Here is a 12,902-nt window from a genome sequence, read left to right as displayed (position 1 = left end):
GAGAGAGAGAGAGAGAGAGAGAGAGAGAGAGAGAGAGAGAGAGAGAGTGGAGTCAGATATCTACAGGTCAATATTAATGTATCAATATGGACAGAAATTCATCCAGAGCCAAATAATAATTGTGATAATTGACTATCATTGCCATCATTATTTAGTCTTTAGTGATAACGGATCTATCTGTTTGTAATATAGACTAAATTATGTCATGCACAGATCTATAAACATGAAGCTAGTGGCTGAAGCTGCTGGTCGCAGAGCAGCAGACAAAACTGAGCGGACAATGACCTTCAATAGCTTTAAAATGGCTTTGCTGCCCATTTCACCCCTCTCTCTCTCTCTCTCTCTCTCTCTCTCTCTCTCTCTGTCTCTGTCTCACTCACACACACTGACGCGCACACACACAAACACGAGAGGGGAGAGGGAGAGCTGGAGAGAGCTAATACAGAGTGACAGGTCTTTCATGCAGTAATGGTGATGGTGAAAAGAGAGATCCACTCAACCCACACTGCCACACACATTAAGTCAAACACAAACGCAGACACAGACAAACAAAGGAAGCTAACATACGCCAACACACACACACACACACACACACACTATTACAGAAAAGTGGCCACAAAGCAACCACAAGTTACAATTTAATCTCAATTGTTTAGACCAGCAGTCAGGCTTTATTCAGCAGAAAGGACACACACCTACACACACGCGCACACACACAAACACACAGCTCTCAGTCGTAGAAGTCAGACAGCAGAGTGCTCACGCGTTTTAGATTTATTGACCTGTGGATGTTTGATGTTTGACTTCCTAATGTAACACCTCTCACTCTGACTCTCTTTCTCTTACTGGCACAGTCACACATTATTATTTACTACTTGCAGCTTTGACATATTGCTTTCAAATTCTGTCGTCCTGGATTAGGTTCTGATAGGAATAATCTGATAGATTATAGATTGTATGCTTTCTCTATTTAATTGATCTCTTGTTGATCAGAAACAACAAACTGGCTGTTGCTCTAAACGTATTATTAGCACACCTACAACAGCTCTTTCCCTCACTTTACTCTCTTTTTGACCTTGACCAAGTATCTTCTAAATTCTCTTAATTGTATAACAAAATATTTGTATATTACAAACCAGATTTTAATTGGAGTTTTACTTGCCTTTAAGTGAACTTACTTTAAATTACAATTCATTCTAATATTTTTTAATGCTATTTCTTTCGTCTCGGGCGGGTTATGATAAACAATTACAACCTTCATGCATACACATATGCCAACAAACACAGCCAGTCATGCACAAACACATACACACATACAGCACTGATCAATTGTTGCCTTCAGGCTGTGGTGGCTTGCCGTGACTGAGGAGGGAGCCTGGTTAACATCCAGTGGTTCACCGCAGTGCAGTGTGCATTCACTTACAATAGTTCCCTCCATCACAGAGACCAGCCAGAAAAACACTCTTCCATTATAAGTGCATGCTCACCATTCACATCAAAATGAGGGCTCATCTTTCAGTCTGTTCTAATTATGTGATTAAAAAGAAATATATATATAGAAAAGATAATGAAACATTTAACAACAAATAATATAAAGATATAAATTCAGAGGCAGATAACCAGAGGGGGTGAACAGGTTGTAATGAACCCATGTTTGAAGTTTTATTCATGTTTAGGGGAAGGCGAGTGGCAGATGTCAACACTTTCAACAGGGATCTTAATCACAACCGCTATTGAATTATGTAACTCAAGATTATACAGCATCAGTTCCATTGAAGCATTAAACAGCATTTGTTTTTATCCATTTTTTGTCTTTACAAAGATGGTCATGTGCAAGAAGTCCACGCTTCATGCAGAAGCAAGCACAGCTACACCCTTTTATGTAATCATGTAGAGGCAAAGAAAAAAGCTGGGGGTAGTAGAGAGGGGAAAACAAAGAGGTACAGAGATGAAAAGGGAAAGAACTGCCGCAGTTTAAGAGGCAGCGAATGATTATCAAATAGTTCTAATAAACATGGAAATAAGTAATGTAAAGGAAGATACAGAACAGCTGTCCACAGTCACAAAGGTCATGATGGGGCCATCAGTAGTCAAAAGGTTACAAACATGGATTTAAACCATGAAGGTTTAGATGCCTATTGGTCGGAAATCTTCTTCAACGGCTACTGCTGAGATGCCCTTGAGCAAGGCACTTAACCCCCAAACTGTAAAAGCAGAACCAACAACAGAAGGATGCAGTTACAGTGGGCTTCACCTCGATACCAATCGTGCCAGTGCATAAACAAAGTGCAGGGCCGTGATGAAGATCCACATGCTTGCGCAACGAAACCCTGCATGAGGGTGGAAATATGATGATATCTCCATGATCTCACTTTATGTTCTCCACCGTATAGTGTGTGAAATGTTCCTCGCACAAATCCTCTGTAGGACATCAGTGTGTTTCCCTCTCTCCAGCATCACAGTGATAATGAAAACCAGCCATGACACAACGACACAATGGTTTTATTCTCATTACAGAGATATATCGTATCGATGTGTCCCTGTGCATGATGTGCCTTAAAAACAAACAAACTAAATCAACTATTCTACTGTTTTTGATACGCAGGTCCTGCTTGTCCGCCCAAGATTACTACTCTGCATCGTGGAGATACTGTACAGTATTTAAGAGCGACTTGATCTGAACATTAAGGTTCAAAAGCATCTGAAAATATATTAATTACTACAAAATGAACACACAACATGACAAGTGGATGAAAAAGTAGGATAAAACATCCCACAATGTCATACGCAGCCTACTACAATGTGATGTTGAAGGATCGATTCATCAATTAGTCCATTAAAAAAATGAATCAGCACTATTTTGAAAATAGTTTTAGTCTATCAGAGCAAAATGCCAAACATATGGTGGAGGATGTGTTTCTTTGTCATATATAGTAGAAAACGTTTGGTTTTGGACTGTTGGTTGAATAAAACAATCTGACTAAGTAAATTACGTTGAGCTGTGGGCAATTACATTTGCCACTTTTTCACTATTTTCTGAAATTTCACAGACAAAACAATGAATCTAGATTAATAAACAGATCAGGCTTATAAAAATTTGATGCAGTCCTAAACACAAGAGAGCTCAATATCATGTTTTTATGTAAACATATACATTTTCAGATACTCTAGAAACTTTTAGCACAATGCACCATCACAAATGAGAACCGAAAATATTGGAATTAAAGAATGGCCTATTTCGTCCATGTCCTGAGGACTTGCGTTTCATAAACAGCGGTATTGTCCTTTGAGCATTAAGTGCAAATGTTATTAATGCTTCCATCTGTGAGTTTTCCAGATATATAAATAACATTGAAGCTTTTAAAAAGTACTTCCGACCAGTCTTTAAAGCATCCATCTTGCTCCATGTGCAGTTCAAAACGGCATGTCTTGTTGCACCTGCCATTCACCGTGACAGCTTCAGTCCAACTCATCTGTGCTGCACCATCAACTGACACACAGTGCAGATCAGTGACGAAGGAAGAGTGCATGAAAAAGTAGTGACCTGGGCCCGATCTGATCCAGGGTCAGTGCTGAACAGTGACCAGAAGAGGGCATCAGACCGCCACATCAGTGTCGGGTGGGTCATCCTTCCAACCATCGCTGTGTCGTTGGTTGTAGTGCGCCTGTTGCAGAGTCTTCATCCAAAGCAGAATGAGTCAGACATTTTCTTAATGTGACTTGTGCCAAAGCTTCATTCATAATCTACAACAGCTATATAGAAGTCCTCATGTGCAATTTTATGTACAAGAAATTTAGAAATTGGTATCTTAATCAAACATGTAAAACATAAAGTAGATTTCTCCTTATGATATTTCAGAACATAGTCCACTTCTGTCTTTTTTTTACAAAGATTAACAGCATTCACATATAGTGTTCTTATTTCAGAACTACTCTATTGTTACCTAATACTTTTTAATTATTAATAATAACAATAATAATACTTTGACATTGTGAGTTCTGAAACTGGATTGATGATGTAAGAAATTCAGAGCAGACAAGAATATATTTAACCATATTTACCTTTTGGTAAAAAGGTACGTAGTCTGTGTATTTTTATGAATTATGTATGTATAAAAACTATGTGCATCCTCAGTCTTCGTGACCAGTGTTTTGCATTGTACATTTCCAAATGCATACAAATTTCCTGCAGCACTGCAGTATCTTCGCATTATACCGCAGCCCCTCGCTCTCCCTGCCTCCCTCTCCCTCCCCTATATCTCCTCTGTCACTAAACCTAACCTCTAAAGTCTTTCTAGGAATCACTTTTTTACCTCTTTCCATCATGACAAACTGAATTCCTCTTTTTCTTTTGCAATGTTCTCTTGTTTTTATTTCCCCCCACCCATTGCACTTTCTGGCATATCTCCACAATCCTGTTAAATCTCCAACACCTCCTTTGTCCTTGGTTCATTATAGGTTCAAACGCTACATTTTATTATGTCTGACCACCTCTCTCTCCACTTAATCTCACATGATCTGTGCTCCAAACTCAGTATTTACTCTCATCCACATCTAAATGTACAGTATACGTGATTATGAGGAGTCAGTGTCTCTCCTTCCCTCCCTCGTGCTCCCTCTTCCTAACAGGGGGAGGCGCTCATGTGCATGTGAGTGTGATAGTGAGGAGGAGGTACTGGCATCGGAGGCATGGCCATGGGAAGAACTTGGCCTTGGGGATGTGAGGCATGCGACCTGGTGAGGGTGTGTGTGGTGGGGTAGCCAGCAGACTGCGGGGGCATTTGGTAGCTCCCTGCGGAAGAAGACCCAGAAGGCGGGCTGCCCTGCCCTTGGAGGCTGCTTTTGGGGGGCACCGGGGGTGCCTGGTTGAGCTGGATGGAGATGTCGCTGGAGGCTTCGGAGGTGCTGCGGCCTCGCTTCGGCGGAGGCCAGGATGATTCTGGGTGGAGGAATTGACCGCTGTAGTCGCTACTCTCAGACAGGCGGGGGCGGTAGAGTGCAGGGTGGGGGCGGTACATCTCTTCCTCGGCGTAGCGCTTCATAAACAGATAGACTGACATCACCCCGGCCCCCTGAGACAGCGAGTGAGAAAAGAAGCGGGATGAGATGAGGGGGGTGATAAGATGCCACAGGAAGAGAGGGACTTAGCTGCGTAAATAAACTTCAGAGAAAAATACATTTTCAAAGAAGTAGTAACAAGTGATGGCTGGGGAAATTAAATTAAAAGTGACTGATAGAGCAGAAGTGTTAAAAGGAATATGTATTAAAGTAAAGAGGTGAAAGTATCAGCCTTTGATTTAGAAAGATGAGGGTACGCTTTAAGTTCCTTTAAGCTCATATATAACAGATTGAAAGGAAAAGAAAGATGAAAGGAGGAGACATGAGTGTGGAGAACAGATAGGGAGAAAGGAGAGAAGAGGGGAGGAGGTTAGTGTCCACTGCACCACATTAAGAGCAGTGCTGCTGCTGATAATGGGAAAGAGGCAGGAGGAGAGTGTGGGGGGGGGGGGGATGAGCAGAGGATTCTCATGATACCTCTCCACGCATGGATGCACACATGAACACACACACAAACCATTGATGCCTCACCATATCTACAGAATTCTAATCATCTTACCTTCTTACACTCAGCATGCAACACTTAGAACTGAAAATATATTCTCCATCTGTAACATATGTATGCAAACAGACACTCTCTCACTCTCTTTCACATATTTCTTCCCACGAACAAAAACAAAAACACACACACACACACGCACACACACTCACACACACACACAGCCCAGACCGACCTCTTTGAGTAAGAAGGAAGAGGCAGCGAAGGCGAAGGACCAGCCATAGTGGTAGTTGAAGAACTGCTCGGGCTCCCTGGGCCGGTTCATCACCTCATCATTAATACTGGAGATGTAGAGCACCAGGCCCACCACCAGACTGAGGCCTGCACACAGCACATTAACAATGACAGCGAGTCAGAGAGAGCCAGAGAGTCAGATACAAGAAAGAGCGAGGAGGTCATTATATGGCGATCCAGACAGCTGCAGTAGTGTGGCGAGGGTTTAGGAGACAAAGAGCGAGAGAGCGATGTGATGTGAAGTGACCAGACCAAGAAATTAGCCTCCAATATGTTACATTAAAAAATAGATGGCAGAGAGTATGTATGTATCATAATGACAGATAAAGAGATAAAGATCAATGACTTTTAGAGAGAAATGCCTCATGGAAACAAAGCAATGGAAATAATATTAATGGAAAACATAAAAAATGTATATTACAAATTTAAGTTAGACCTTCTGATTGTAATTTCATTGAAATGTAATTTCTAGGTAACAGTGCTGCCTGCAGATTTCCATTTAAACTAAAAAAATGTATTTCCTTTACTTATCCTGAGAACAAAGTACCTTTAATTTAATTCTCATATTGCAATGTCATATTTTGATTACTGACTGAGCTTTTACATTTATAATTTGGTCCTTTTTGAAAATCACAATAATGATATGTTTAAAAAAATAGAGGGATAAACACTGAAAGTACGTAAAAACAAACAAAAGTGGCTTGACACAGTTTTAATACCATTTAGTGGCTACATTCAGCATCCACTGTAAACTTCAGTGTGTTAGAGGACTCTAATCATCGTATGGAAAACCAGAATAAGCTTTCAGTGACCCTTTTCAGCCATATACAACATTAAAACCCCTTCCTCCAAGAACACTCTTAGAAATGTTAAATGCATGAGATACAACATATGGCCAACATCAAATAATCAATATTCAACGAAAACTGCATGCTGTAAGCAGCAAAATGTGTATTTTTAGCCTTCCCTGCAAAATTAAAATGTACCACCCGGCTGTCAAGCAGTTATGTCCTTCACAGTAAACGTCTGGTTTGAGAGGCTGTGTTGTCAATTTAAAATTGAAAACCACAGAATATGCAGAAACCATGCTGCTGGTAATCCTGCAGTGGAACTACATCTTTATCTAAATAAGTAACAACATAAAAGTTGGGGGAAACACAGATGTGCACATGCACACTTAGTAGATGAAGGAAACCAAAGGGTGTGCATGTGTGAGACAAAAAGAAAGAAGAAATAGATTCTACAGTCGACAGGTACAAATGCATATGCAAGATGTCTGTTGGGTAAGAGAGAAATATCAACCTCTAACCATGCTCGAACAGCTGGGGCATCTTGCTCGGAATTCTGTAATATCACTCAGAACATGACCGACCCAAACTACAATATTTACCAAACACCGTGTCAGTGATGCCAGCAGAATAGTCTCACATCTCTCAGTAGTCGACAAACACCAGAACATCCACAGTGACTAAGACTACTGAGGGATACAATCTGAATGAAGGAGTAATGAGAGGAAGGATAGCGACTGAGAGAGTGGTGGGCAGAAAAAGCTATGAAAACTGAGAGCTGAGAGGCTGGGTGAATGAGAGAAGGGGGAGGCTGAGGGAGGAGGGGTGAGTAGGGAAGGCAGGAGGAAGGCAGTGTTTAGAGAGAGAGGCTCAGTGCAGCAGAATATCTAACCGCTGAAAAGCAATTTGATACACTTGCCCCTTATTATCACCCTATTATCAAAAAGCACTGCGACACTTCCAGCACAGGCTATAAACATTACATAACGGCGGTTACATAAAACCTATTATTCTGCTACACCCTTTATCAGCAAGTCCCCGCCACGGCAAAGTCAGGAGCCGTTGCTGCAGCTCCCGTTTGATGCTCCTCTAAGCTCTGCAGCGCTGCTTCCACGTCAAACATGTCAAGTGAATCAGCCTTTAAAGAACATGAGCTCCAATTTGGCACCTGACAGTCTTTACACACAGAGGACAAGAAACGGGAGCATTAGAGCCACCTGCTGTTCAACAAGGTTAATTACACTAATGCAGAAAATAAAGATGAGAGAGCTGCTCATGGTACTGTGGGAATATCGCGTGTATGCTCAGAATTTTGACAATCCTTGAGCGTAATCCAAAAATTCATAATTCCTCTCTTAAAGCCTGTTTAATTCCAAAGTCAGAAGAGCAGGAAGCCAATCTAGTCACCTTTGCTGATGACAGCCTACACACCTGCATCAGACACTAAAAATAGAGCCGTGATGGAGTGCGTCCGCGTGTGACACAGGACACACCAGGCTGCTGTCATCAATCACTGAGTGAAGGTGTGGTGACAGCGGGACATGAGTAATGGTTCCCACCTGAGAGGATGAAGAAGATGCCGGACACAAAGGCCAGGATGGTGCGCTGAGGCCGGATGTGTCCGATGTTGCTGATGACGAAGGCAGTGAAGACGAAAAGCAGCGACACCATCGGGAAGGGCGTGGCTGTCCGCACCATCTCTGTGGGGAGGAGAGGTCACCGTGTCAAACAAAGCTGATGTAATGTGTCCTTAAACGGCTGAGAGAGGTGAATGATAATGTCTCTGGAGCTTATAAAGTATTAGTTAAGACAATCAGAGGCGGTAGAATCTAGGATATTAAGTATGCTCAGTGAAGTAAAGATGCCATGACATTCATCACTAAAAAGGGGAGATTGGAAACAGCATTCCTTTCTTACAGTGGTCTGCTTTTTACTTTTGGTATGAACAAATTTCTTTAAAGTGTCTAATTGCTTTTTAACTATGGGAAACAAAGTTATGATGGAAAACGTTGCTACATAAATATCAAAATGGTTGTAAATATTCAAAAACAGTTGAATCAATTTTAGAAATATTTAAAATAACAGTCAAAATAACAATAATAATAATCATAATAATAATATTTTCTGGATCAAAGATCACAATTTACATTTTCTCTTTCAGTTGTATTTAACTTTAACCCGTTAAATTAGTTAAAAACATTATCTTTGTTCATGATGATGATCTTTCTTAAATCATTTTAATGAAGTTCATCTGATTGCTGTTAGAAAGGCTGCAACTAACAATTATATTCCCAGAGTCCAAGATGAAGTCTTTAAATAACTTATTTTGTCTGACCAAAGATAATCAGTTTCCTGTGATATAAAGCAAAAACTCTAATATTACGTTCAAAGTTCAGTACCCACGATCAACCAGCAGGGGGACTCTGCAGTTACTCTCAAACAGCAGATAACGTGTAATGTCACTGGGCTGCTGTATGTTTTACTCACTGAGGATATTTGCAGTGTTTTCAGTGGTGATCTCTATATCGGGTTCAGTGAAGTACTCCGATGCGACACATCTCCCGTTTTCCGCTCCTGAGAGGAAAACACACACACAAACAAAGAGGAAAATGTTGGGGTTTGCTTTCAAAGTCAGTGATGCATGAGGAAGCAAAACAAAACCCAGAAAAATAAAGAAACATCTCTGGATCTCTGCAGTCCTGCCCACAGGTAACGATCATGTTTTGTGACAGCTATGATTCTGGAGGCCAGAAGCTCGCTTTCTCTCTTTTTTCCCCTTGCTGCTCTCTCACTCGGCTGCTTTATCTGTTTCTGTGTGTTTGTCACTGAGATGATGTGGACATATGCACACACACGTAGCAGCATTGTTTGGATGGTTGTGTGTGTGTGTGTGTGTGTGTGTTTGTGTGTATCCGTGCACACAAGTATCTGTCTTCTACAGTCATCCTTTAATTCTTTTTATTTGAATATGTTGTTGCATATACCTACCAGCCACAAAGCAAACTCTCCAGAGGCCTGAATGCAGCGCCATCTTCACCTCCATGCTCTGGTTCTGCTGCAGGATGATGCCCTCCACCATGATCAGCCAGTAGTCTGTGGACACGGCCACCCCCACCAGAAGCAGCCCGCAGGCTCCGAACACTGTAGACAGGATAGTCAGCGCACGGCTGCTGCACGAACTCATCTGGAGGGCGAACGAGTGAGAGGAGGAATTAGACGTCAAAACTGCGGAGACACTAATGTAGGTAAATTTGCACGGGGGGTGGGGGGTTGTGACGGGAGGTAATTTAAAACGGGGGAAACACTGAGACGGACATTTGACGTGCACACGTGCAAACAGCTACTGGCTATCTCCCTGTCTCGCTCTGTTGTTGCTAAAGATGAGTTAGTGACACATCCGTGGCAACCAATCCTGTTAAAGGTCAGAGAGGAGCCAATGCAACAGATGATGACTTCACGGTGAACCACTGAACTTAGGAGAGGACTTTAAAAAAATGGAGAGATGGATAGTAAACACACGCACACACACAGATCAGGAGAGGGAGGAGAGGTCCTGTGTGACTCAAACATGGTCTTTCTGTGACTTAGTTCTGGCTGACTGGGAAGGACTTCACTGCAAATCCATTGAGCATGCTGCCTGTATGCATTTGTGAGTTTCTGTGCATTTGTGTGTGTGTGTGTGTGTGTGTGTGTGTGTGTGTGTGTGTGTGTGTGTGATTGTTCAGACAAAATCCTCTGCTTAATTTGGAGCGCAGTTCAGTATCATCAGCTTGACAAATAATGGAGAAGAAATGTATGTGGAAAACACAGAGCGGGGCTGGTGTTTACTGTAATCAGCCTCATTTTGCTTACTTATTCAACACATTATGTGATACACTGGCAGGATCATTACTGTTATGCAGCTGACCTCATGTCCTCCTTTTTAGGGGGTTAGATTCGCTCTTGTTTTGATTATTTTCAGACTTTGTCTTTCTCTCTTTTGTTCTAATTTACAGTTTGTTCTATCTCTGGAACATACACTAGATTTTAAAATATGTTTGAATCCTTTTTGTTTTTACTTATCTTATTACATTAGACACTACTAACTAAAACTATAGGACCACCTTTAGTTCTTTCAGGAGGAGCTTGACCCACAATGGTAGCATCTCTCAGTTGCTGAATGTGTGCTGTTGTTTCACGCTGTATCTCACAGAGTGTACAGGCCATTAAAGTACACTTAAGTGACTTTAAAGGAAATGTGACACCCTAAATAACTGGCAGGAAGAGCCAAATTATGGAAGCATTTCACCTGCTCTGCAACAGGGTGTAAAAACACACCAAAACTGCAACAGTGGCCCAATGTGTACTAAGAAAACTTTACCAACGTCATTACACAACACTGTGCTGTTTGCAGCCTGAGATGTGGACAACATGCATAGAATGGAGCTTTTACACCAAAGTCTGACCCTTACTGATATTTGTTGTAACAGGAAATGTTTTTTCAGTCCTCTCTTGTCCAGTTTGTAACTACTCAGGCTTCACCATCTTGTTGTTATAGCTGACGGGAGTGAGGACAGGCATGTTCTTCTGCTGATGTAACACAGCTGTTGCTTCAAGGTTTGAAAAGATGTGGGTTTGAGCTTTTCCTCCGCATATCACAGTTGTGCTGAGCTGTTTTTTTTTGCACATTTGTGGCCCTGCCTGTTTGATTGTCATTAATAAAAATGCTGACATTGCTGCAGATGACCAGATCCATTTTTGTCGCTTCTTGTATCATTCTCTATAAATCCACATCTGTGTATTATTACATACATAACATATAGTCTAACAGACACTCGTCACTGTCTTGTGGAGTGAACCATTTGCGTACCAATGTATGGTAAAAGTACATCACGTTTAGGCCAACTAATTAATTCAACATTGACCAATCATCAGGCACCGAAGAGCGCTTTGATGAATGAATGCCAAATTAATGACTTGAACATGAGAACCACTTTATTCTTCTTCTGGTCTTTCTTTGTATGTCAACCCTTTGAGTCTTTAAACATCAGAGTTATAATAGATACAGTCATGCTGCTGGGGAATAGACTCTTAAAGATTAAGCTTGGCCTCATCTTATCTGGACGGCCATTGTGTGAGACGTGACCACTATAGAAGTTGCTTCAGTTTCTATGCAGCACCGGGGATGAATAGAGCTTCTTTTGTTAACAACAGAGCTGGCTGGTGGTAAAGGGTATACGCAGCAGAGAAATCCTCTGAGAAATGACACGTTTGGGCATGTTGAGGCTAAGAGAAGCAGAGAGTGAGTTACTAATTTTATGGACAGATTTCAGGGGGAAAAGGATGACCAACCACGAAGAATCCATCCAGTTGCACAAACAGGACGGATTAAAGATAGAAAATCAAAAGCAAAGTGACACGATTTACAACTGGCAGGATGAATCCATGTGAGGGTACAACTGAAGATTTGAATGAATTCCTAAGTTTCACACCAAAGTTTCTTTATTTCCTTATTGTTTTCTCCTTTAATCAGAGGTTGTGAATCATATGACAAAGTGATCACTGCTGCTGCTGACATTTGACTGTTGGACAAGAGTTTTAGCCAGTGTGACTGAGAGCTTGAGGTAGTCTCCTTAAAATCAAAAACAACTCACTGAGATGACATATGAAATAACTAAAGGCACACAAGTGTGTGTGTGTGTGTGTGGGGGGGGGTATATAGAGACGAGCAGAGAGGAGTGGGAATGAACAATCACACCTTGGAGGATGTGCCAAAGTGGTCAGGAATGAGTGAGAATCAATTGGAGTTGCAACCCAGCAGAGTGGATGTGCCCGAGTGGCTCTTCCAGACTTGTTCAGCACCACGGACAGCACCATTATCTCTCTCATAGACTGCACCGTCAAACAGAAAACATATGAAATACATCTTGCTGGTTCATAATGGATTTGGACACAAATAAGAGGGAAAAAAATCACCTCTTCACCGCCAATGTATTGAGCCCACATCATCCCCACCAAAAAAAATCCACTAAAGGGCTGTTGCAGTTTATGGAGACCTTTCTACAGTTAAGATTGAACGGAAAAAAATTCACTGTTAGATTTGTGATAACGATCCCATTTTAGCGCTCTGAGACAGGCCCCTCAGCTCCCTCACCCAGAAAGTAATGAGCCAATTGAATTGGTTAGATAGGAGCCACAAGGGGGACAAAAGGTTTAATTCTCTCCAATCTGTCACAATCTACAGACTGACATCACCTCTAAGCCTCACAGGAAAGAAAGACACC

General features: G+C 41.6%; 1 protein-coding gene across 1 annotated transcript in view; it reads right to left on the bottom strand.

Annotated features, from left to right (window-relative positions):
* Positions 1-1,629: 1,629 nt before the first annotated feature.
* cacng7b (calcium channel, voltage-dependent, gamma subunit 7b) overlaps positions 1,630-12,902 on the bottom strand; it is a 12,509-nt gene continuing 1,236 nt past the window's right edge. The window contains exons 2-6 of the mRNA XM_031852803.1: positions 9,628-9,823; positions 9,127-9,213; positions 8,199-8,339; positions 5,793-5,938; positions 1,630-5,072 (exon numbers count right to left, since the gene is read on the bottom strand). Coding sequence (XP_031708663.1) covers positions 4,623-5,072; positions 5,793-5,938; positions 8,199-8,339; positions 9,127-9,213; positions 9,628-9,823 — 1,020 coding nt within the window. The 3' untranslated portion in view covers positions 1,630-4,622. The remainder of the gene's footprint in view (positions 5,073-5,792; positions 5,939-8,198; positions 8,340-9,126; positions 9,214-9,627; positions 9,824-12,902) is intronic.

Source organism: Anarrhichthys ocellatus, unplaced genomic scaffold, assembly GCF_004355925.1.
Source record: "Anarrhichthys ocellatus isolate YVR2014 unplaced genomic scaffold, GSC_Weel_1.0 scaffold13, whole genome shotgun sequence".
NCBI lineage: Eukaryota > Metazoa > Chordata > Actinopteri > Perciformes > Anarhichadidae > Anarrhichthys > Anarrhichthys ocellatus.
Note: the sequence above shows the minus strand (reverse complement) of the source record. Positions and strands in the feature narration are given on the sequence as shown.